At 45.5% G+C, this 24101-nt stretch overlaps 2 protein-coding genes across 2 annotated transcripts; both read right to left on the minus strand.

The window, feature by feature from the left end:
- Positions 1 to 8340: 8340 nt before the first annotated feature.
- LOC112865541 (olfactory receptor 9Q2-like) lies at positions 8341 to 9399 on the minus strand. The gene has a single exon (XM_025928655.2). It carries the CDS (start codon positions 9397 to 9399, stop codon positions 8455 to 8457), a length of 945 nt encoding a protein of 314 aa, XP_025784440.1. The 3' UTR covers positions 8341 to 8454.
- Positions 9400 to 20703: 11304 nt separating this feature from the next.
- Positions 20704 to 21639, minus strand: LOC112865091 (olfactory receptor 9Q1-like). The gene is given in 1 exon segment (XM_025928123.2): positions 20704 to 21639. A coding segment is annotated over 1 exon segment (936 nt).
- Between the last annotated feature and the right edge of the window lie 2462 nt (positions 21640 to 24101).

Below are 24101 nucleotides of genomic sequence, written 5' to 3' on the forward strand. Positions count from 1 at the left end.
CCAGATGGATGATTCTGCCCAGAGTTTATGGCATAGATGTGATGGTTCAGTTTTAGATCCGCCTCCGAGGGGCTGGGGCTTTCCCACATAGCTCTGGTCTTGGAAACGAAGCCCTAACCCTGTTGGTAAGTCACAAGGAAAGCGCATTATTCTGATTCTCATCTATGTTCCTGCAAACTTGGGCACAAATCATTTATAACTTAGACAATAACAAGTGCATGTAGTACCTTTTACAGCTTTGGAGACAGTTATTTTATTTATTTATTTGTTTGTTTGTTTGTTTGTTTGAAGACAGTTATTACTAATTCCTTTATTCAATCTTGATTTCTCTAGGTCAGCTTTTCTCAAAGTCTGTTTTGCCAAAACTACTATTCGGTGAGATGTTCACAGAAGGGTCCCACATCCAAATAATGTGAGGCAACTCTGAGCTGCATGAAGTAAACGTCTTCACTAGACAACTTCTTAGAGCCTTTGGTATAGCATAAATCTCCAAGAAGGCAGTATGGTATGCAGCAATTCTCAAACGTATTCAATCATATATGAGCTTATTCAGTCGGATATGACCTGACTCATCACCAAGTAGTTCGTGGGACTAGTGTGCAAAACATAATTGGAGAAATGCATTCAATGACAAATCAGAGAGAATTTCTATAAAAGACATCAATTCTAGTCCTGACTCTGCCCCAAAGTAGTTATGAGATTTAAGGCATGTCAATTCACTTTCTTGAGTCTACTTTCTCATCTATAAAACAAGGTTATTAGTTCTAGTTGGTAAGAGCCACAGGTGGAGAAGGCTTTCCACTTTCCCTCTGTGGGTGAGATTCTCAGGACACCCCTGACAATGAAGATGTAGGAGAAGAGGATGAGGGCAAAGGGGAAGGTGACAACTGATAAGCCCGCGATAAATAATACGAGTTCATTGATCCTTGTGTCTGAGCAGGACAGTCTGAGGTGACTTCTCTCCTCAACCAGCTGCAATGGTCTTGGGTTCAGCTTGGCAATAAAGCTCACAAAATACACCAAGAATCAAGCTTTAAGAAAACTTTAAGGATACGGGACAGCCACAAAACACACACACGATGGCATCATACAGGCCTCATTTAAAAAATTTTTTTAACATTTATTAATTTTTGAGAGACAGAGAGAGAGAGAGCACGAGTGAGGGAGGAGGGTAGAGGTCTCATTTAGAAGGCACACCTTCTAAATATCCCAGTCATTCCATACTTGGAATGTGCATGGTCATGAGAGAGAGAGCACTCGTTGGGTGTGGACGACCTCAGTTCAGGAAGGCTTCAGCTCTGGGGTTCCTTAGCCATTATGCCTTGCCTCTTGATGATCCCCATAGAGATATGTGACTAGCACCCCTTTTCAGGTACAGCTGCATCTATGCAAATATAAGCTGCTCATCAATTACAAATTCCTTCATAACCAATTTTAACAAACAGATAAAAGTGGCCAAGAAGCTTCAGAGCCACTTTGGCAGGGCTGTCTTGCATCTTGGATCCAGGATCCACCTAGAAAATTCTGGACTTCATTGCAAGAGGGATTAGACCAAGGGTCAAACCTCGGACTTCCTTGAGGCTGAGAAAGGCTACAAACCAGGTTTTACTGCTTTCCTCCCAAATCCCACCTGTATCTACTAACCAAGACTCAGTGAAGGAATCAGGCACTTGTAGCCTGGAAACACCCCTCAGGTGACCCTTGTGCTAAAGAATCACTGAACCCCACAAACTCTGAGTTCCACTCCAGCTCTGGAATTTTTGCAAACCTGGGTGCCCACTGGTTGATGGAAATGTCTTTCAGACATCTACCTTAAATAGCTCCCCAGAGGAACATGTTCTTTTTCTGTGTCCAAATCCTTTTTAAAAAACACTTGCAGCTCTGGAGCAAACTTTTATTCGCTATTTAATCTGATTCCTCTAACAATTGCACTGTAGCGTGAAAAGATTTGGTTCTAAATCCTGGCTTTTCAGGAAGTTGGGATTCACCTGCGTGATCCATAGAAATTATTTAAGCATTGAAACTTGCTTTCTTCGTCTGTCAAACTGGAGTAATCATCCGAACATCCCAAAGCTGTTTGTGAGTAAATGGACATGTATGTGAGACAACCATAGATCCTCGTATATCGTAGACACTATTAAAAAAATTCCTTGTTTTGGGAACTGTCCCAGGCTCCCAACCCCAATCTACCTTCCCGGCCAAACAAAGTTTATTCAGTGCCCAATCTAAGACTTTTCTTCTTCTCTAAACTCATAAAAGCCCAACCTCCATAAGAGGAGATACGTAATCAGCCACCCGCCTTTCTCTCTGGTGTCTCTCAAACTTTTATGCTTCATTTGATTTTTGCATTATAAATTTAAAATCCACTTGCTTTTATATGACTTACCAAACTGGCCTCCAAGTCCTTGTTCCTCAAATACCTCAAAGTCCACCCTGTTCCACCCACAACTCCAACATGAACCATAGAACCCTGCTTTCACTATTCCACCGGGACAAGTAGAGAGTCCTAGATTTAGAATCAAGAGACTTGGGCTCTGCAATGAACTCACTTGTGACAAACCATGTTACCAACCTCAGTTTCTTTTTCTGTAACATAACAATTGGTCTGATATACGCAAAGAAGGTTTTACGACAGCATTATCATTATGCCCATTTACGTACAACAGCATGTGCACAAAGAGATGCCTAGGAAGAGAGTCAGCAAAATATTGAGAGTGGTTGTCTCAGATCGTGTTTTCCAAAAACAGCCAGCCACGACAATATTTCCATCTCACACGCTCTTGAAGAAGTTTGCCACTTCTTCATCAAGAGATGGAGTCAGTGTCCCTCTCCTTGAACCTGAGGGCTTTAGGGCTGCTCTGATTAATAGAGTGCCCCACAAGTGGTGCTGCACGATTTCCAAGACTCTTAGAAAAGCCAGTACGGCCTCCACCTGGCACTTTCTCCAGATGTGTTCCTCTGGAGCCCTGAATTTCCCTGTAAGAAGTCCCTCTGCTCTGAAGCCACCATGCCGGAGATTCCATGTGGCGAGGCCACAGAGAATCAGAGGCAGATGCCCAAAGAGCTCCAGCTTTTCCAGCCTTTGAATCTCGGAGTCTGCAGAAAGTGAGTGAACATTCAGCTGATCCAATGTCAGCTCGGGCTGTCGGCACATGAGACCCCAAGTGAAAACTGCCCATTGTGTCCCGTCAACTCCTAGAACTGTGAGAGACAACAATAAAATGACGGTCCTTGTTTTAAGTCCCTATATTTTGGGGTGGTTTGTTATACAACACTGTGTAACCAAAATAGTGATTTTGTTTCATAAAATGGAGGGATTTATATAATACTCTCTTATTGCTTTATCATTTTGCAGTGACTATTGCTTTAGGAAGAAAAATACTTTTTTATTTTAAGTAAGATAAAATGTCTTGTCCTATTACACCACCATGCTTAACCTGGTTCCATAATCTTCTGTTCCAGAATGTTCTGTTAAACATCGATTGGGCAGATCTGTGATTTTATCTCTTTATTTTGGTTTCATCCAGCTTATATGTGATAGGATAAGAACCAGCAGGTTTAGACCCAGGCGATTTGGTTTGAATTGGTGGTCATCCATGTGGGCCAGTCCTCTGTTACCTCCAGCTCGGATGCTCCCCAGGAGCCTGGATCCTTTCTAAGGTGCTTCATCCTCAGTGAGTAATGGGGAAGCTGATTTGGCTAAGGATGGACTTGGATGCAAGTTGGGAGTTTACCCGACGAAGTGAATTAGGATTTAGTTTAAGACACAAAAGACAATCGATTCAGGAAATAGAGAACTGCAAACTTTTATAAAAACCTTGACAGGTTTCCATGGAGGAGAGGCATACATCTGGGCCCAGATGCTTGAATTCCCTTAAAGGATCCTTGTAGCTGTCATTTCAACAAACATCTATGGCAAGCCATCAATAAGCCATCAATTTACCAGGCTCTGACTCTGACCCTGGGACTAAAGGGATGAATAATTCACAGCCCATGCCTTCGGCACCCTCACAGACCAAAGCGAGAAATTGACACGAAAATAATGTTAAGAGATTTGTAAGACCGGATAAGAAAAGACAATATTTAGTCAGTAACTGATGTCGTTAGATTTAGAATACATAAAGATTTTGTGCAAAGCACTGTCAAGTGAATGTTAATGTATTTTAGTGCTTTTGTGTTAGCCATACCTGAGGGAAACCAACTTGTGGCCTGATGAATAAATTAGCAGAGTTCCCTATCACCTAAGTGTGAGTAACACAAATGCAAGGGAAATGCCTAGAAAAACAAACTGGAAAAAAAAATTCATACATTGGCTAAACATGGCTTATAAAACCCAATGCAAAACATGCCAGCAAAGGTGCATTATTTTATTTACTAAACAAATATATTTTTTTCAATACCTAGTGAGAGCAAAAAGAAGAGATAGCACCGTTGCTTGTCTGGCTTTTCCTTCATAGAGAGGGAGACAGACAATGAAGGTGTGAATAAATAAATGATGGCTGTAATATGAACTAGCAAGAAGGCCTGGGATAAAAAGTGCACTAGGAGCAGAGAATAGACAAAGACCCAGCGTGGGATGGCTATTTGGGATGGAGAGGTGCAGGAGTTGGGGAAAGCCTTTCTTGGGTATTTGAGTAGAGAACTGAATAAAATAAGAGAGTGAGCCATGAGAAGTTCTGAGTAAACACATTCTAAGAAAAGGGGAGAGCAAGTGGAAGGATCTTGCTGCAAGAGCAGGGTGGCGCCCTCACAGAACAGGGTGGACGAGGGAGAAGGAGATGAGAAGTAAATATAGTCATGGTGGTAGTTCGGGACGCAACCTGGCTAAATCTGTCCGGCCATGGTGAAGACTTTGAATTTTATTTAAATACTCTAAGTAAGCGGTGCCTGGGTGGCTCAGTCAGTTGAGCATCCAGCTCTTGATTTTGGCTCAGGTCATGATTCCAGGGTTGTGGGATCGAGCCCCACATCGGCTCCGCACCGGGCTTGGAGACTGCTTGGGATTCTCTCTCCCTCTCTTTCTGCCCCTTTCCCCCACTCACCCTCTCTGTCTGTCTCAAATTAAAAAAAAAAATAAGTATGAATAAATACTCTAAGTAAGAACTAAATCCTTGGAACTGGATGAAATTACCTAAGGGGTAACTACAGAAAGAGAGAAAGACCTATGACCAAACCCTGTGTGGACTCTAACATTTAGAAATAAGGACCCAGCAAAGAAGTCAGAGGAGCAAGAACCAGGGAGGTAGGAAACCGAAATAAAGTAGTGTCAGGACTCCTGAGGAAGAGAGTGAAAATTCTTCCAGGAGAAAAGAGGGATCGACTGTTTCAAATACCATGGGAGGCCAGCTGTCAGCCCTTTGATCTTCCCTTGTGATCTGCTCGTGTCAACCCAGGCAGACATCATCCCCAGCGACCTCTTCACCGGTCCCGTGTCCTCAGAGTTCAGCCCACATGGAAACTGTCTCCTGCAGAACATGTTTCCCAGAAGATGAAAACATCTCAAATTTCTTCTTTGCTCCCATTTTCCTTCCATTGCTTATGCTACTGTCTATTCTCCTTTTAATAGAGGTATTTAGATGACTCAGAACTACAGTCTCCTTTTAAAACTGGCATATGGCTTTAGGCAATACCATCTGTGATCTTTTTAACCAAGCAAGAATACTGAGGAGCATCTTCTACTTTCTTTGATAATACAAGCAATACTTTACTGTAATCGAGAACAGTTTATCCGAAAGATACAAGAATTATCTAACAGTCCAAAAGCAATCAATGTAATCCACCATATTAATAAGCACAAAATAAAACTATATGCTCATCCTAGTGGACACAGAAAAATCTTCTCACAAAATCCAAAATCCATTCCTGATTAAAAAAAAACAAACAAACAAACAAAAAACAAAACAAAACAAAAAAACTCTTAGGGCACCTGGGTGGCTCAGTTGGTTGAGCATCTGACTTTGGCTCAGGTCACGATCTCTCGGTTCGGAAGTTCGAGCGCCACATCGGGCTTGCTGCTGTCAGTCTGTCAGCGCAGAGCCTGCTTCAGATCCACTGTCCCCTCTCTCCACCCCTCCCTGGCTTGCGCCCCCTCAAAAGTAAATAAACATTTAAAAAAATTGTTTAACTTAAAAATTAAAAAAAAAAACCTCTCAACAAACTAGGAATCAAAGGGAACTCCCATAAGCTAATAAAGGGCATCTATGAAAAACCCACACAGTGACTGATGAAAGAATAAATTTCTTCTGATCAAGAACAGGACAGGAACGTACACTGTCATTACTTCTATTTTTTTTAATTTTTTTTTAAGGTTTTTATATATTTTTGAGACAGAGAGAGACAGAGCATGAACAGGGGAGGGGCAGAGAGAGAGGGAGACACAGAATCGGAAGCAGGCTCCAGGCTCTGAGCCATCAGCCCAGAGCCCGACGCGGGGCTCGAACTCACGGACCGCGAGATCGTGACCTCAGCTGAAGTCGGATGCTTAACCGACTGAGCCACCCAGGCGCCCCTCATTACTTCTATTAAACATTGCACTGGAAAGGAAATAAGGCAGACAGAGAAAGACAAATACTGTATGAACTCACTTATATGTGGAATCTAAAAAAACAAACTCCTAGAAACAGAGATCATATTTGATAGATGATAATAGATAATGGATAGATTGATGATACATGGATGGATAGATAATAGATATGTAGATAGATTATAGATACATAGATACTTAGATAATAGATGGATAGATAGGTAGATAGATTACATAGATGTAGATGATAGAACAAAACAATTATATATTAAATGCTATTAAATGGTAAGAAAACAATGATCGGTGTTTGGAAAGGAACCTTGAATTCTTAGGCAATCACTGAAATTGAACAGGAAAACACGAAGGCAAGGTTGGTGACTGCCTAGAGGCACCGTACTGACGAACTGCCTATTGGAGGAACCAACTAAAACCCAGACGCTTCTGAAATGATTTGCATCTGAGACTTGGGGCCTGGGAAGGAGACAGGGGGAAATACACAGGGGGGGTGGCATTTGTGAGCAGACCTTTTCGAGTGAGAGAGGCTTGGGATCAGGTGCTCCCTGTTCTGCAACTTTCTTGCTGCAGAACTTGGACAAGTCATATCACCTCTGTGGGTCTAATATCTTCCTTTTGCAAAATGAGGTCAACCAGAATTACTTTCCACTCAAGTTGCTGGGACTAAAGTAAATCATTCGTGTAAAGCCTTTAGCCTGGTGCCTCGAATTAATTTAAGTGTGTATTTAAGCGTATATTACTTCAAGAGTTGAGTTAAAAAATTTTTAGTGAACTCCACGTCTGCAGGTGTCTGGACCCAAGGCTAATGTCAGCCCAGAAGACATTGTTCCAGTTAGAAAATGAAAAGGCCCACCGATCAGCTATGGGTCTTTATGCCCACTGGTGCTCATTGGGCTGCAGACCCTGGGACAATCACCATAATCAAATTAATTAACGTTTATAGAACTTCACCCAGCACCTTCTGTTTCTCCACATGTACAGAGTTGTCGTGAGAATAAATGTGATACACACAAAACCTGGCTGAGGGTAAATGCTCAATAAGTTTTATTTCACAGTTGAGAAAGCAGACTGACAAACCCTAACTAATCTGAAGCCATACAGCTAAGAAGTGACCGCCTGGATGCTTTGATGCCAAATCCGGAGCTCCTTCTATAACACGCTTGCTTCTGTTCCTGCCACAGAAACTGATCTGTCAGGGGAACATTTACCCGGCAGTTAATATTGGAAAAACGGGCCCCAATATGCACTCTGTGCAGTTGCTTTACCCCACCCTGCAAAATGTAAGTGACTTGTACAAAAAAAAAAAAAAAAAATGAACAAAGACTGATAAGTCTTTGGATTTTCCAAAGATATTTACTCCACTCATCAAGTGTGTGTTGTGCCTGGGATGTACAGAATTCAACAGATGCTAGCAAATAAGACAGACATGGTCCCTGCTCTTTATGCCCTGGATCCTCGAAAATCTAGTCCTATAAAGTAGGTCAACCCACTTGGCAGATATAAAAAAAAAAAACAAAAAACAAAAAAAACTGAGGACGAGGAAGTTGGAACCGAAAGGTAGACACTGGAACCAGAGATGAATGTGTTTATTTGACAAATACTTGTTGGGTGTTTTTTATTTGCTAGGTGCTTGGCGAGGCACTGACCGCACAGAAGTGGATTTCACAGATAAAAACGCCTCCTCTCGTGTAGTTTACCTTTTAGTTTGTGAGAATTAGACAATATCACATATGTAGCACATCGGGCATCGGATGGTGACAAGTATGACATAGAATAACCAATCTGAAAGTGGAGGTGGGAAGTTCGGGTGCAATTCGAAGTAGGGTTGTCTGGGAAAGTCTCCCCAGTTGGTGGAAGTTGAGGATAGACAGAAAGGACAGGGAAACTAACGAATGACGTACTTGGCAAGAGTCCCTCTAGGGCCTTCCACGAGACTTTGACCTGCTCAGGGCTTTCACAACCGCCTCCTTTACCTCCTTATTCCTCAGGCTATAGATGAAAGGGTTCAGCATGGGGGTCACCACTGTGTAGAGCACTGACACCGCTCGGTCCTCCTCTGAGGACTGGCCCGAGTTGCCTCGGAGGTACATGAAGATGAGAGTGCCAAAGAAGAGTGACACGGCCGTGAGGTGGGAGGCACACGTGGAGAAGGTCTTGGCCCGGCCCCCCGCGGAGCGGATCCTCATGATGGCCACGATGATAAACACGTAGGACACCAAGATCACCAATACACAAAGAGGCATAACAAAAATGGCAAACACAATAATGACCACCTCCTGGGTGTAGCTGTCCCCACAGGTCAGCTTTAACAGGGGAGGGAGATCACAGAAAATAAAGTCGATCTCATTGGTTCCACAGAAGGAGAGGGTGAAGGCTGTGACCGTCCGAACAAAGGCACTGGAGAAACCAGCCGCATAAGCTGCAGCCAGTAAGCCCCAGCGGGCCTTCTCGGTCATGACGGTGACATAAAGCAGGGGCCGGCACACGGCCACGTAGCGGTCATAGGCCATGATTGCCAGGAGGTAGCAGTCGATGGAAGCAAAGAAGGTGAAGAGGAAGAACTGAGCGGCACAGCGTGTGTAGGACAGAACTGCCCCGCGCTCCAGCAGCATGGCCAGCATCTGGGGGACTGTGACGGACGAGTAGCAGATGTCCACGAAGGAAAGGTGGCCAAGGAAGAAGTACATCGGGGTGTGAAGCCGGCCATCCACACGGATCAGGATGACCATTCCCGTGTTCCCCAACAGAGTGAGGAGATAGAAACTCAAAAACACGAGGAAGAGAGGGAGCCCCCACTCGGGATGCTCTGGGAACGCAGTGAGGAAGAACTCGGTCACTACAGTGTCATTCCTCCCAGCCATCCATCCGGCGGTTTACCTGCGAGGATGGACAAGAGCCAGGTGAGGGGACCCTGAAGACACGTGCAAGTCATTTCCAGCAAGAAGGCTTTAAATTGGGTGTCTGGCGGGAGGCACCGGACTTGAACAAACCTTGCAGTTTAAGTGGAAATGGACAAATACAGAGCTCATTAGAAGAGAAAACTGATGAACGCCTCTATTACACTAAGAACGGACAGCAAGTGCTTATCTGACCTTCAAGTCAGCCCTTGTATTTGCAACTCTGTCTCCAATTAGCTGTTTGATCTTATACAAGGCACTTAACCTCTCTGAACCTCAATTTCCTCCTCTGCCAGAAGGGGATCATAATATCTGCCCTACTTAAGAGATAACGTTAATGCATAGACTAAAACAGATGCGAAAGTGTACAGGAAAGCTAAAAGCACTCCACGTATATGTAGTAGCTATTTAAAATCGTAAATGAGGGGCGCCTGGGTGGCGCAGTCGGTTAAGCGTCCGACTTCAGCCAGGTCACGATCTTGTGGTCCGGGAGTTCGAGCCCCGCGTCAGGCTCTGGGCTGATGGCTCAGAGCCTGGAGCCTGTTTCTGATTCTGTGTCTCCCTCTCTCTCTGCCCCTCCCCCGTTCATGCTCTGTCTCTCTCTATCCCAAAAATAAATAAACGTTGAAAAAAATTTAAAAAAAAATAAATAAAATCGTAAATGAATGTTTTAAGGAAGGAAAATTTATATTCTATTGAACAAAGGAGCATGAACCGAAAAAAAAAAAAAAAGCATATTAGCAATCAGCAATGGACTCTGACTGTAGGAAGGAAGATTTCTATTCTCAGTCTAAAAGCAGGCATGTTTAACAAATAGCTGTTACCCTAATTAGGGTTGGCTGCCTGGCTTATTAAGGGGTTTTCATTTGTTGCTTTTTGTAAGTACTAGCAATAACCTTGGAATCAAAACAACAAACGTAAGCTCTTTTCAGCACCTAACAAAACTCCATAAGCATTGTTTGGTTGTTCACACAGTCCTGGAAAACGCAGTAGTTTGCTCATAGACAAGCATCCAAATTAGAAAGCAGAAACACTTCTGCAGTCTGGTATCTAAGCGTTGTTGGTGGGATCTCAGCTAAGGGATTTGGAATCTTTAGGGTCTAAAGCAGGGCTGTAAAGGAGGACTTCGATCCTGTTTCATTCCCCGATGCACCAGCAGCCAGGCCAATACTGAGCTGATCCATTAGGGACAATAACAAAGAACAGAAATTAGATCTGGAAGCCATGGGACCTGCCAATGCAGAAGAGACCTGTGTTCTGATTCATCCACACAAGATGCGTGACCCTACGCAAGTCATTTTTCCCCTCTGGACTTCAATTACCCTGTCTTTGTTCCCTTTCACTAAACAACAATACAGCATGAGTCCATAATCATAGCAACTCGGGGGCGGTAAGGTGGCTTCCAGACCTCTATGTCTGCTCTCACTTCATGGAGCCCCTCTCTTTCTTCTCACCTTGACAAAACAATAAATCCCTGACTCTGGAGCTTCCTGGGACTGTCTTCAGACTCGGACGGCATAGCAGGGCTAGGGCACCAGCCTCTCTCCCTGAGCTTCTGATCCACCAGTAGACCTTGGCTGACAGTGCTCCCTATATTCACTGCCCCAGCATCATGCCTGAATTGGTCCCCAAGGGGAGTCTCCAGGGAGGGGCAATTTATCTTCATGTGACTTCTAACGAGGTGTCTAATATCTTTGAGGATTTCTCTGTGATTTCAAACTCCAAAAGCCCCATCTCCTGTCCTGCCATCACTCAGCAGCATCTGACAAGGCTCGTTCCTGCTCTTGCCTCATTTCTGCCTTGTACCAAAAGGAATGTACTTTTTTGAAGTTTTCCTGTATCTCTATTGGGAATTTTGTCAGGGCCTTGCCCACTGCCACTCTAGGCAGCTCTGACCATTTTTGGAAGCACAAGCCTTTGTTCCCCGATGCCAAGACACGCTGAAATTGGCGATTCTGAAATTTCGCCGCTTGGCAGAAAGAGAATTGTGCAAATGGCGAGTCACGAGGTGTGTGTGAGTCGTGAACAGACTTCTACCAGGCAAACTGAACAAATTCTTAGTGGTGATCCATCTTTCCTCCAGAGTGCTGGTTCTCAAACTGGTTCTCCTGGTGCATAAGAATGGCCCAGGGAATTTATTTAAAACATGAGTACTATCATCCTGCCTCCAGAGATTCTGATACGGTTCTTTTGTCATGGGGTGCAGACATCTACCTTAGTTTTTTTTTTTTTTTTCCAAGTTTATTTATTTATTTATTTTGAGAGAGAGAGACGGAGAGTACATGAGCAGAGGAGGGGCAGCGAGAGGAAAAGAGACAGACTCCCAAGCAGGCTCCATCCCCTCAGGGCAGAGCCTGACGCGGGGGCTCGAACCCACGACCCGTGAGATCATGACCTGAGCAGAAATCAAGAGCCGGGCGCTTAATGGACTGAGCCCCCCAGGCGCCCCAACACCTTCCTTGTTAACAAGCTTCCCAGGTGGGTCCAAGAAGGAAAAGAGGTACACTGTTCTCACAAGTTTGGACATCACTGCATACTGGACCTTCCGTGTGGAAACTCATATCGCCTAGCAGTGTATTAAACGATCTATGAGGTCCCGTAATTAAGAGGCCTTGTCACCTTTCTTAACCCACCATTTCCCCCAGATATTTGACCACAAAACCTCTTTTTCAGTGAAAGCGGATTAGCATCCTGCAGAGTCAGAGTTCCCAGGGATGGGTGTGCCTGAGGCAGTACAGCTCTGAAAAAGCTCAGCAATTGACCAAATGCCAAACAGCCAAGCCATAATCATTCCAAGAAAAGGCATCTCCTGATGACTCACCATCTCGAAGTCTGGCTCCTTTAAGTCTGTGCAGACTGGCTTGCCCAAAAGCAATCGCTCCTACTGTGAAAGGGATTGGTAGGGGGTCAGGCAGGGAGTAAAATCCCTCCAGATCGTTCCCTCAGGAGCTTTTTTAAAAAAGACGTTTCCTTCAGTCCCGAAGAGGGTCCAGTGGCTGAGCATCTGTAGTTCTGCTTCAGAAACAATAGTGATTCCACCTCACTCCATCCCCACTGTGATGGCTGCTGAGACCATCAGAAGCCCACTTTCAGGAAGCTCTGGTAGAATTTTAAACCATTATCAGGTAATTATTCAGACAATTCGGTCATCATGAGGCCAGCCCCAGAAAGAAAGCAGAATGAGGCTCAAAAGTTATGGACCAAAATTTCACATTTGTGAGTAGTGGAGCCTATACAGCTACAGTAAAGGGAGTTTAGAGGTTTGTTTCTAGAACTACCGATTTGACCGACATTTGTTTCCCGATCTAGAGATTCAGGGCATGGCGGTGGCTAAGCCAACATGTGATAGGGATATCCAATAGAATAATAGCAAAGACCACGTAAGCTGTTTCCTATATGCCAGTTGACTCTTCTACGATGATAGAGGATGACAGATGATGATGCTCATGCTGATAGGTGATAGATAGATAGATAGATAGATAGATAGATGTATTAGTTAATTGAATCCACAAAATAACCTTATTATTGGCCCCATTTTAAGGGGATGAGAACATGTAGGCACAGACAGTTGGAGTGGATTACCAATGGTGCCAAAGTGAGGGGCAGAGCTAGGATTTGAGCCTGAGCAGCCTGGCTCCAGAATGCACAGGATGAACTCCCGTACTCTATTGCAAACCCTCGTGCGGATGTCTCTAGACCCCTATATTTGGGAATAGTTGGCGAGTTCTGCCTTCTACATCTCTGCTTTCTTTCTAACCTTTTAAAAAGAAGGGACAGGGCTTGGAGATGGGACCTACATTGCAGAGTGAGGAGACTGTGGTAGAAAATTCTTGGGGTACTTGTCCCGGCCGTTGCTCCTTCTAAAAGGTATTACTCAACAGCCACGGAGGAAGGATGGACTCAGCATTGCCCTCAGCCCCCTCTGGCCTCACCCTTGTAAGCACAGATCATTGGAGGAGGAGAAAGCTCAACCTGAGTTGATTGCCAGGGTTAACCTTCTCTTCTTCCAAAAGGCTCTTTTCTTGAACTAAAGTGGATATCTGTTCCTTGTAGCCAAGGAGTCCTGCCTCGTAGTCTGGAGGAAGCATTAGGAAGGACAGTAGGTGTTGGTGTAAGGAGGATATATCCTCAGCTCTCACCCTGGGATCTATCTCTGTTATCATCCCCCATCCATACGTGGATGGATCTCATGCCAGTTCAAGGTTGAGGACCGTCTAGGGCCCTTAAATTGGCTTTGGAAGCATTTATCCTGATGTTACAGTTCGTCATTGGTGTCCCAATCCTCCCTTTACATATTACAGAACTGCCGGATTTTTAGAGGCGCCCATAAGATGCTAGAATTACATGGGGCGCCTGGGTGGCTCAGTCGGTTAAGCAGCCGACTTCGGCTCAGGTCATGATCTCGCGGTCCGTGAGTTTGAGCCCCGCGTCGGGCTCTGTGCTGACAGCTCAGAGCCTGGAGCCTGTTTCCACTTCTGTGTCTCCCTCTCTCTGACCCTCCCCTGTTCATGCTCTGTCTCTCTCTGTCTCAAAAAAAAAAAAAAAAAAGATGCTAGAACTACAGGGGACATTAGAAGCCAAATGACTTCTTTCCAATTCACAGGCAAACAGGCCGTAGTCTCCAAATAGGAAGACAGTCGGTGGTTGGATCAGTTCACTTGATTCCCAATCCATAATTTAAGGCCACACGGGTTAACTGGCACCTTACCCAGTGGCCCCTTACTTCCCCCAAACACAGAGGAGGCCCCAAACAGAAGATGACCAGATAATCAAGTGAATGCTTCTTGATTCAGTTCTAATTCTTAAAAATGCGTATCCGCCCTTTCTCCCCGCCAAATTCTGTCAGGGGTTTGCAGCCTGAGATAAGCTTCTTCCACTGTTTCCTTTATAAGTTGTCTTGAAGTTTTCTTAGAGCTTCTATATCTGAACTTCCCCAAATGATGGAGCCAGAGGACTTTAGGGATCCAGTCCAGCTCCTCACAAGTGTGGAGAATGAAATCCTAAAACGGGAATACTTCCAGTCTCTGGAGCTTCTTGATGAGGTCTTCTTAGTCATGGGGGACAAAAGCCCAGCACCCAACGTGACTGGAACACACAGATGAATTCACCCCAAGACTCTCAAAACCTCAGGAAATGCAGGGAAGGGTGCGGCCAGAACTTAGGGACAACTGGACCTGGTAACGCTCATGACATCAGGAATTGTCCATGACTGTCCATGACTATTGTCCATGACTATCTGTGAATATCAGCTTTGGTCTTTCCACAAAGTAGAAAAACAAATGGCCTCTGGTTGTGTCCACACCTCACATGCCCCAGCCTTCCCACCACAAAAAAAGATGAAAATCACCTTTTCTCGTGCCAAGTTAAAAGAAAAATTCCAAGAAAGGTCTCGGAGGTCATATGGCCAAGGGACAAGGCGCCTACCTCAGGGCCAGTCGGTGGAGCCCAGAAAGATGCGGAAATGCCCATGTGAACTCAGGGTCAGATTCCCAGACGAGAAGGGATGCTAGTTTGGGAACACGAAAGAAGAGATTTTTACCACACTAAGATCAGGAGAACCCGAGAAATTCCTGAGGCCCCTGGACTTCGGGGGATCCCTCAGAGGTGGTGACTAAGCAGTGACTGGGGGAAGCAAGAGGCAGCGCAGCTGGAAGCAGATGTGTCCGGCGCTGGTGTATAAGCCCTCAGGTTTCCATCCTGCCTGCAGATCTAACTGCCATCAAAAAGGCATTGGAAAGACAAGTTCCGTTTGGGAATGTCTTTAAGCTTTATGGCCGACCACCTATGAGAAGTAGGGGAGATGGTTCACTTTCAGAAATACCAAATGAAAGCTGTGCTGTCTAGTTAACAGCAAGTTTGCAACCTACTGGAAATATGGATGAACCACCCTCCCCCCAACAATGGAGTCCCGGGGTGCCTGGGTGGCTCAGTTGGTTAAGCATCTGACTTCAGCTCAGGCCATGATCTCACGGTTCATGAGTTCGAGCCCCGTGTCAGGCTCTGTGCTGACAGCTCAGAGCCTGGAACCTGCTTCGGATTCTTTCCCTTCCTCTTCCTCTGCTCCTCCCCCACCCCTTCTCTGTCTCTCAAAAAAAAAATAAGTGTTAAAAAAAACTTTTTTTTAAAACCAAAAAACAAAACAAAAAAAAACAGTGGAGTCCCAAAACCCTTAGACACTTCACTTCCTGGTTCTTCTTCCCCTCTCCATTTCTCCAGCTTATTTTCATGGGCTTTGCAATGAGCACGAGCCAAAGAGCAAAGGGAAGAAGGACTGAAAGTCTCTGTGTCACCTCAGGGAATGTACGTTTGTTCCAATCAGACTACTCCTTGCCTTGTATGGGCATAGGCGATGTCCAGGTAAGGCTGTTAACTTCTGTAGTAATCAGCCAATGAGGAAACGGGGGTGGGACTTCATGCTAGGAGATAATTGTCTGCTGTAACTGCCCCAGGTGTGCCTGTCCATCAGACACCTGCTCTCACAGGAACGTTGATTAAAGCCTCACTCTACTGTACTCTGAGTTTCTGCGTCCCTCCTTCGATTGGGTCCGTGGACTCATTTCTCACACCATGTAAGCTTTATGCCTGACCACCTATGAGAAGGGAGATGATTCACTTTCAGAAATACCAGATGAGAAAGTGTTCAGAGTTCATCTCAGGCCACTCCAGCTTCCTTGACCTAAGCACTCATTCCTGTACTTCTCTGTCACCTAGACTTGGGTGCTCATTTGTCCTAACCCAGGCTGGACAAAGCGGCTGGCAACGCATAATGTGGGTCCTCTTCTCAAACAATTTACACTTTCACAGAGTTAAAGCCCAGTCATATAGAATGCCAGACCACAAAGGGGCTCTTAGAATTCTCTTATCTAGCCTTTCCCCAGGTTTTCAGGTGGAGAAACTTGAGGTACAGAATTGGGAACTCCCTTAAGGAAGGACATGCCACTGGCTAGTGTCAGTCACCACCTAGCCTTCTTTCCATCACCCAAAGGTCCCCAGAAAAGAAAGCCACACAAGGTGATTTCCAGCAAAGGAACTGAAAGCAAAGAAAGGGGTTTTGAGAGGGAATCTGGCCCCTTTTTGACACCTCACAAGTCATGCCTTATCGCTCCTGTCCTACCTGCCTCTGGAAGAGCTGTGGCCTTTCTTCCCCCACCTCCTGGACTGGGAAGTGTGGTCCCCAGGACTCCCCTTTCGGGGCTGGGGCAAAAAATGTGAAGAGTGTGTCTGGAACCCAGCAGAGAGGCCATAATACCAATAAGTCCATTCTTTGATAGCTCCTGGAAGACCTGGCTGACAGTATTAGAGTTCTCCTTGGAGGAAACTACCTGAGAAGGGTGAGGGGGAGCATCCAGCTGAGTGCCAGGCATGAGACCAGGAGCGTTTGGGTAGGGTATTATACGCACTACCCACTTCTTGAGTTGGATATCCAAGGTTATCTGCCCAGAAGACCTTTTTTTTATTCTCCTTTTAGGTATTACAGCCACATTCAAGACTGTCCCACAGATGGTGTTTTCTGGTCTAAATAGCCTAGTGTTCCCTATGCGTATTTTACCAATTAATCCTCAACTATGTATTTTCTATTAAAATGGGACTTTTAAAATTAAAATAACTAGGAGCGCTTGGGTGGCTCCGTTGGTTAAGGGGCCGACTTCGGCTCAGGTCACGGTCTCATGGTTCATGAGTTCGAGCCCCGCGTCGGGATCTCTGCTGACAGCTCAGAACCTGGAGCCTGCTTCAGATTCTGTGTCTCCCTCTCTCTGGCCCTCCCCCGCTCCTGCTTTCTCTCTTTCTCACAAAGAATAAACAAACATTAAAAAAAATTAAATAATAAAAAGAATCACAATTTGCTTTATTTTAATGACTTCCACACAAGATATAGCAAGATATAAGGAAATACTAACACTATTTACAACCAGGTAACCTTCATATTATCAACTATTCTTTAAAAATACTTAATTTGAGGTGCCTGGGTGGCTCAGTCAGTTAAGCGTCCAACTCTTGGTTTCGATTCAGGTTATAATCTCAAGGTTTCATGAGTTCGAGCCCTGCATTGGGCTCTGTGCAGTCAGCACAAAGCCTGCTTGGGATTCTCTCTCTCACCTTCTCTGTCTTCTCTTCCCCCGCTTGTGTTGTCTCTGTATCTCTCAAAATAAATAAAACTTAAAAAGATTTTTTTTAATATGTAATTTGGGATACCAGGTGGCTCAGCTGGTTAAGCATCTGACTCTTGATTTCGGCTCAGGTCATGATCTCACGGTTCATGAGATCGAGCCCCACATTGGGCTCTGTACTGACAGTGTGGAGCCTGCTTGGGATTCTCTCTTTCCCTCTGTCTCTACCCCTCCCTTGCACACACATGCTCTCTCTCTCTCTCTCTCTCTCTCTCTCTCTCAAAATAAATAAATGAACTTAAAAAAAACTAATTTAACCATGTCTGCCCTTCCATACGTAAGTGGATACCTTAGGACATTTTTCTTAACTTTCCCTGAACTCTCTCTATACAGGAAAAGTCCCATATACAACACTGGGGCTCTGTGGCCACTAGTCCCTAGAGACAGCTCAGTTGGCCCCTTCTTCTTAAACAGCAGCCTTAACTGCCTGCTTAGAATCTCATCAGAAAGAGCATAAGTTGTCTCCTTATATCTAGCAGCTCATTCTCTTAGCAGTTCCTTTCAATTCATGGTGTGCTTCCTGCCTTCTGGAAGATTCCAAGAGAGCAAACAGCTCTTTGGTGCACTGCTCTCACTCACACAGACCCAATGGTGTCTCTTCAATCAGGAGGTAACTTCACATGACCAATCGGAGATTTCTAGCTCCTTTCTTAACTTTTGCCTGTTGCCACTACCTGTAACACAGTCAACACGGGAGCTATTTATTAACTGTCCGTCTTTTGGAGCTATGCATTTTCAACCTGGGTTTTAAGAACCAGACAAGCCACTATTGAATGGATCTAGTATTTCTTATGATGATTATAATATGCATTTTAAATCATCCTGTCTTCTAGAAATACACATAATGTCTTTGGAGATTTTAATGTGTTTTATTTTACTGTAGGTGAGCTTAAATTTAGTATCCTTTGTACTCGTTCTCCCTGAATCTTTGACCGGTCCTCCAGCTGCTTCTTCTAATTTAAAATCCCATTACTGGTATTCTTCACCTTTCAAAATTTCACGTTGCCCCACTTTACTTTTATGAAAGACCTGTGTTCGCACCTGCTTTTGCTACCTAAAAGACATCCAAAGCGGATCTTCACGTTTACAAAAAAAAAAAAATGACAAAAGGTGACAATAGCATTCAGCATGCACCTCGAACATGGAGAGTGGCCCTCCCATGATCCCTCCCCAGGAACCACACTCAGCCTCTCAGCATCAAGCCGCCACAGCTCCGAACAATGTCTGTGAGCATCTGTGCTTTGTCTCGATTTATTTTGTGCATCTGTTAGCAAGATGTGTCCTAAGGTATCAGAAAAGCCCAAGAGAAGTTATTTTGGGCTTGCTGAGAATGCTGAAAAATTTTTTCCGTATAAATTAATGGTAATTTTTTTCTTTGCTTTATGCTGCTTTGGCTTAAGAAAGATTTCATAGGAAGCCTCTACTCTCGGATAGCAGGGCAAAGCCGTACTGCAATTCCGGGGGTGACACAGCATTCTGGAATCATGCCCTGTTTGTAAGATACTGTCAGCCTCCCTCTTCTCTTGCACGATGGTTTACATCATTCGTACACCTGGGATCTTGGTTTTTATTTAATCCAAGGGACAGGGAGAAAATAATTTTAATTCCAGGAATAAAGATCACATAAAAACAGAAAATGAAGGGTTGAGTGGCCTGTTCCCTTCTAGTGCCTTGCATTTGACTGAGACACCTGTAAGTTAGAGAAGTGAGGATCAAGAACCAACATCCTCTGGAAGTCTTCGGACCCAGGTTGAGCTGCTGCAGACACAGCGACCTAGTACGGGAGAACCTTCTTGCCCACCTGTGTATGGAATACAGCAAGGCTCTGCCTCCCTGAGGTCAAAAACTGTAAGAACATAGGGGGCGTCTGGGTGGCTCAGTGGGTTGAGCGTCCAGTCTCGCGGTCTGTGAGTTCGAGCCCCACGTCGGGCTCTGTGCTGACAGGTCAGAGCCTGGAGCCTGCTGCGGATTCTGGGTCTCCCTCTCTCTCTCTGCGCCTCCCCCATTCATGCTCTGTCTGTCTCTCTCTCTCTCTGTCAAAAATAAACAAACATTAAAAAAAATTTTTTTAGGGGCGCCTGGGTGGCGCAGTCGGTTAAGCGTCCGACTTCAGCCAGGTCACGATCTCGCGGTCCGGGAGTTCGAGCCCCGCGTCGGGCTCTGGGCTGATGGCTCAGAGCCTGGAGCCTATTTCCGATTCTGTGTCTCCCTCTCTCTCTGCCCCTCCCCCGTTCATGCTCTGTCTCTCTCTGTCCCAAAAATAAATAAACGTTGAAAAAAATTTTTTTAAAAATAAAAATTAAAAAAAATTAAAAAAAAATTTTTTTTAAACTGTAAGAACATAGAGTCGACATCAGTGATACAGACACGGCAGATACCATTACGAGAAGTGGGAGGGATATCAATTCACAAGTGGGTTCTCAGCACACGTTGTGAGTGTGAGGGCTGGAACAGGCGGGAAGGAAGAATGGGGTATGTTTCCAGGCAAGAGGAATGGGACAGGCATGTTATGGTGGGCATTTTCCAGTGAGTCCTGCGAGGCACCTCTGTGAACTTTTAGAGTGTGAAGAATACTTTGAGGGGGTCGGCTTTATTAATTAGACCACTGAACTATGACCTTCATGTAATCATTAGCAATAAGTGTAATCTCAATGTTGAATCCTAACTGAGGACGTAATTCTAAAGTGTTACGGGAGTGACGAGTTCTGATACTGACAGCGGCATCTCACTTCCAAATGCATCAGAAAATAAGGTGGGTCAAAGGATGACTTGATCGATGGGTAAATGAACAGATTATACATATATATGTGTATATATTATACATATACATATATATGATAAAGCAAAAATAACAAAATATTAGCAATAGCAGAATCTAAGTATTGGACATAAGGAGTTCACTGTACATTATTTTCAACATCTCTGCGCGATAGAAACCTTTCATAGAAAAGTTTGCAAAACTCATTTTGTTTCATAGTCACAGACCTGTGACCTGGGTCACGTGTGGATGATACACAGCGAGCGTGCTGGGAATAACGAGTGTCTAGAATGCTGGGGCTGCTGAAGAGGTAATTCTCAGGACTTTCCAAGTGGGAAATGGTCAGGACCACTCAGCTCATTCGAGAACTTTCCTCAGGGCTTCCTTCACTTCCTGGTTCCTCAGGCTATAGATGAGGGGGTTCAGCATGGGGATCACTGTTGTGTAGAACACAGCCACCACCCGATCTTCCTGCAAGGAGTGGCCAGAGTTGTCTCTCAGGTACATGAAGATGAGAGTGCCGAAGAAGAGTGACACGGCCGTGAGGTGGGAGGCACACGTGGAGAAGGTCTTGGCCCGGCCTCCCGAGGAGGGGATCCTCATGATGGCCATGATGATGAACAGGTAGGACACCAAGATGGCCACCATGCAGGCAGGGATGACAAATATCGCAAACACAATAATGACCACCTCCTGGGTGTAGCTGTCCCCACAGGTCAGCTTTAACAGGGGAGGGAGATCACAGAAAATAAAGTCAATCTCATTGGTTCCACAGAAGGAGAGGGTGAAAGCTGAGACTGTCCTCACGGAGGCACTGAAGAGACCAGCACCGTAAGCCCCAGCCACAAAACCCAGATGGGCCTTCTGTGTCATGACGGTAACATAAAGCAAGGGCCGGCACACGGCCACGTAGCGGTCATAGGCCATGATTGCCAGGAGGTAGCAGTCGATGGAGCCAAAGAAGGTGAAGAGGAAGAACTGAGCAGCACAGCGTGTGTAGGACAGAACTGCCCCGTGCTCCAGCAGCACGGCCAGCATCTGGGGGACTGTGACGGACGAGTAGCAGATGTCCATGAAAGAGAGGTGACTCAGGAGGAAGTACATCGGGGTGTGGAGCCGGCCATCCACACGGATCAGGATGACCATTCCTGCGTTCCCCAGCAAGGTGATGAGATAGATCAACAGAAAGAGGAGGAAGAGAGGGAGAGCCTGTTCAGGACAGTCAGTGAACGCAGTAAGGAGGAACTGGGTCGTGGAGGTGAGGTTCTTCTCTGCCATGACACCAGAGGTGCCTGAGAGTGCTAGGATGAGAAGCCAGGTAGGAAGCTGTAAACAGGACTGAACCGTATTTCTAGCTTAAGTCCACGTACTATGGACAAAACACAGCAGGTGCTGTGTGAGCTTCAGAGGTGACTGTTCTCAGCCCCTCCCTTCAAGGGAGCGCAGAGAAACAAGAACCATCTTCTATGTCCAGGAAGCCAGTGCAAGCGAACATCGCGGAATAGGATTACACATTCCCCCACCTTTCTCACAAGTTAGCTGCGTGAGCCCCCGCGAGTCAAATAACCCTTCTGAACCAAAATTCCCCTGTCATTCCAGGAGGGGTTGGTCCACGGGGTTCTGCCCACCACGGGAATGTCTGTCTCGGGACTCTGTCTCTTTCTCTGCAAGATCACACACAGCTCCTCCCTTATCTCAAACACTTGTCATCACTCGCCTGCATCAAAACAACAGCTGTCACTGACAGTTCTCCCCAGCTTCAGAAGTACTTCTTGCCAATTCTTGCTCTTTGTTGTTGCCAGAGTAATATGTCTAAGGCTTTAATCTGATCGTACCTAACTCCGCTGTTAGAATCCAGCCATGGCGTCCCGTCTAGGATAGGATATTTTGCAGACATCTCAACATGTTGGGGAGAGCCCGCCATGGGGTCCCCCCCTCCCTACTTCTCCATGTCCCTTGCTTTCTTCTCACTCTTCACACCCTCAGCCACCCTCCCCCATCACACGTCTCTCCAGCCACACGGGATCATTTGCACACCTTCTCTAATCCCCATGCATTCTCTCATTTCTGTGCCTTCCACGGGCTACCCCTTCTGACAAAGCACCTTGTCTTTCCCATCCCCATGGGGCAGATTGTACTTCTCATGGAAAAGTCTCTCTTGAGTCTGTCTTCCCTGGCAGGGATATGTGCCCTTGGAGCTCAGCACATAGGAAGGGTTTAATATGTCTTCACGGAATGAAGACAGTTACCAAATAAGATACGAAGCACTTTGCAGAGGGAAAGGTGCTGTGCAAATGTTCCAGGGATTATTTTTATTTTCTGTGAGTGTTTAAAAGCAAAAAAAAAAAAAGTCTGAAGTCTTAGAAGTCATTAAAATCAATCAACATTCACAAAGATCGGAAGCCATGCATAGGTTTCCCCTTCCATTCTCAACCCAACAAGGTGCTTCCTTAACAGAAAGCCGCTGCCTTAATTAGAGCCTCTTTGTTTACCAACAAGAGATTTCATTAAGAACAGATATTGTCTTTAATCATAGAAACGCATAGCTAGAAACTATTCTCAGTGATTTAGGTGGTAATTTATCTAATCCCCACAACCACTTTAGAAGGCAGGAACTTTTATTACCCTCATTTTACAGATGAGGAAACGGAGACAGAAAGAGCTGACGTCACACACCGAAGACTGAACTGCCAGTAAGAGGGACTGTCATTAGGAATAAAACTGCATGGGGCGCCTGGGTGGCTCAGTCGGGTAAGCATCTGACACCTGATTTTGGCTCAGGTCATGATCTCACAGTTTGTGAGATCGCGCCCCGTGTCAGGCTTTGCGCTGGCAGCACGGAGCCCGCTTGGGATTCTCCCTCTCTCTCTGCCTCTCCCCTGCTTGCATTCTCTCACTCTCTAAAGAAATAAATAAACTTAAAAAAAAAAAGGAACAAAACTGCACACAGAAGCTATTACCGGAGTTTGCATGAATTGTGTATCTACTCCTACAGCCCAACAGAACACGCATGGACACCTGCCTTGCAGTCGACTCCTCTCTGAAGGCTGATGGGGACTTTTGTGCAAAGGGACAGAAAGTCCTCTGGCAGAGTTGCGGTGCAGCAGGATCAAGTAGGTATTTGATCATCTTTATTTTTTTTTAAACATTTATTTTATTTTTGAGACAGAGAGACACAGAGCATGAACGGGGCAGGGGCAGAGAGAGAGGGAGACACAGAATCGGAAGCAGGCTCCAGGTTCTGAGCCGTCAGCCCAGAGCCCGACGCAGGGCTCGAACTCACGGACTGCGAGATCGTGACCTGAGCTGAAGTCAGATGCTTAACCGACTGAGCCACCCAGGCGCCCCTGATCATCTTTAAAGCATTAGACTTTGGCAGCTAGTTGGACTGATGTATCGGGGGGAAATTATAAATAAAAGAAATTGGATCTGGGGATCTGAATTGACCATGCACTGGATCCATTTTCTCCCCTAAATCCCACTCCACCTTCACCTGGCCAGCACACCTCTCTCTGTGTCCTACAAGGTCATTTGTCTTCCACAGCTTGAAGTGTCCTAGGGGTGCAAGGGAAAGACCACTGCTCTGGGAGCAGGAGGTCTGGGTGGGTGGTTCCTGCCCTCCTACATCTGCTCAGCTACGATGATACTGTTACTCACCCTCTTAGGGCCTCAGTGTCCTTCCCCCTCCCCCTACACTCCCCTCACACATGAAAAATAGTGAATCAACATGGAAACAGTAA

Source organism: Puma concolor, chromosome D1, assembly GCF_028749965.1.
Source record: "Puma concolor isolate L17-30 chromosome D1, mPumCon1.1.hap2, whole genome shotgun sequence".
In the NCBI taxonomy this organism is placed as follows: domain Eukaryota; kingdom Metazoa; phylum Chordata; class Mammalia; order Carnivora; family Felidae; genus Puma; species Puma concolor.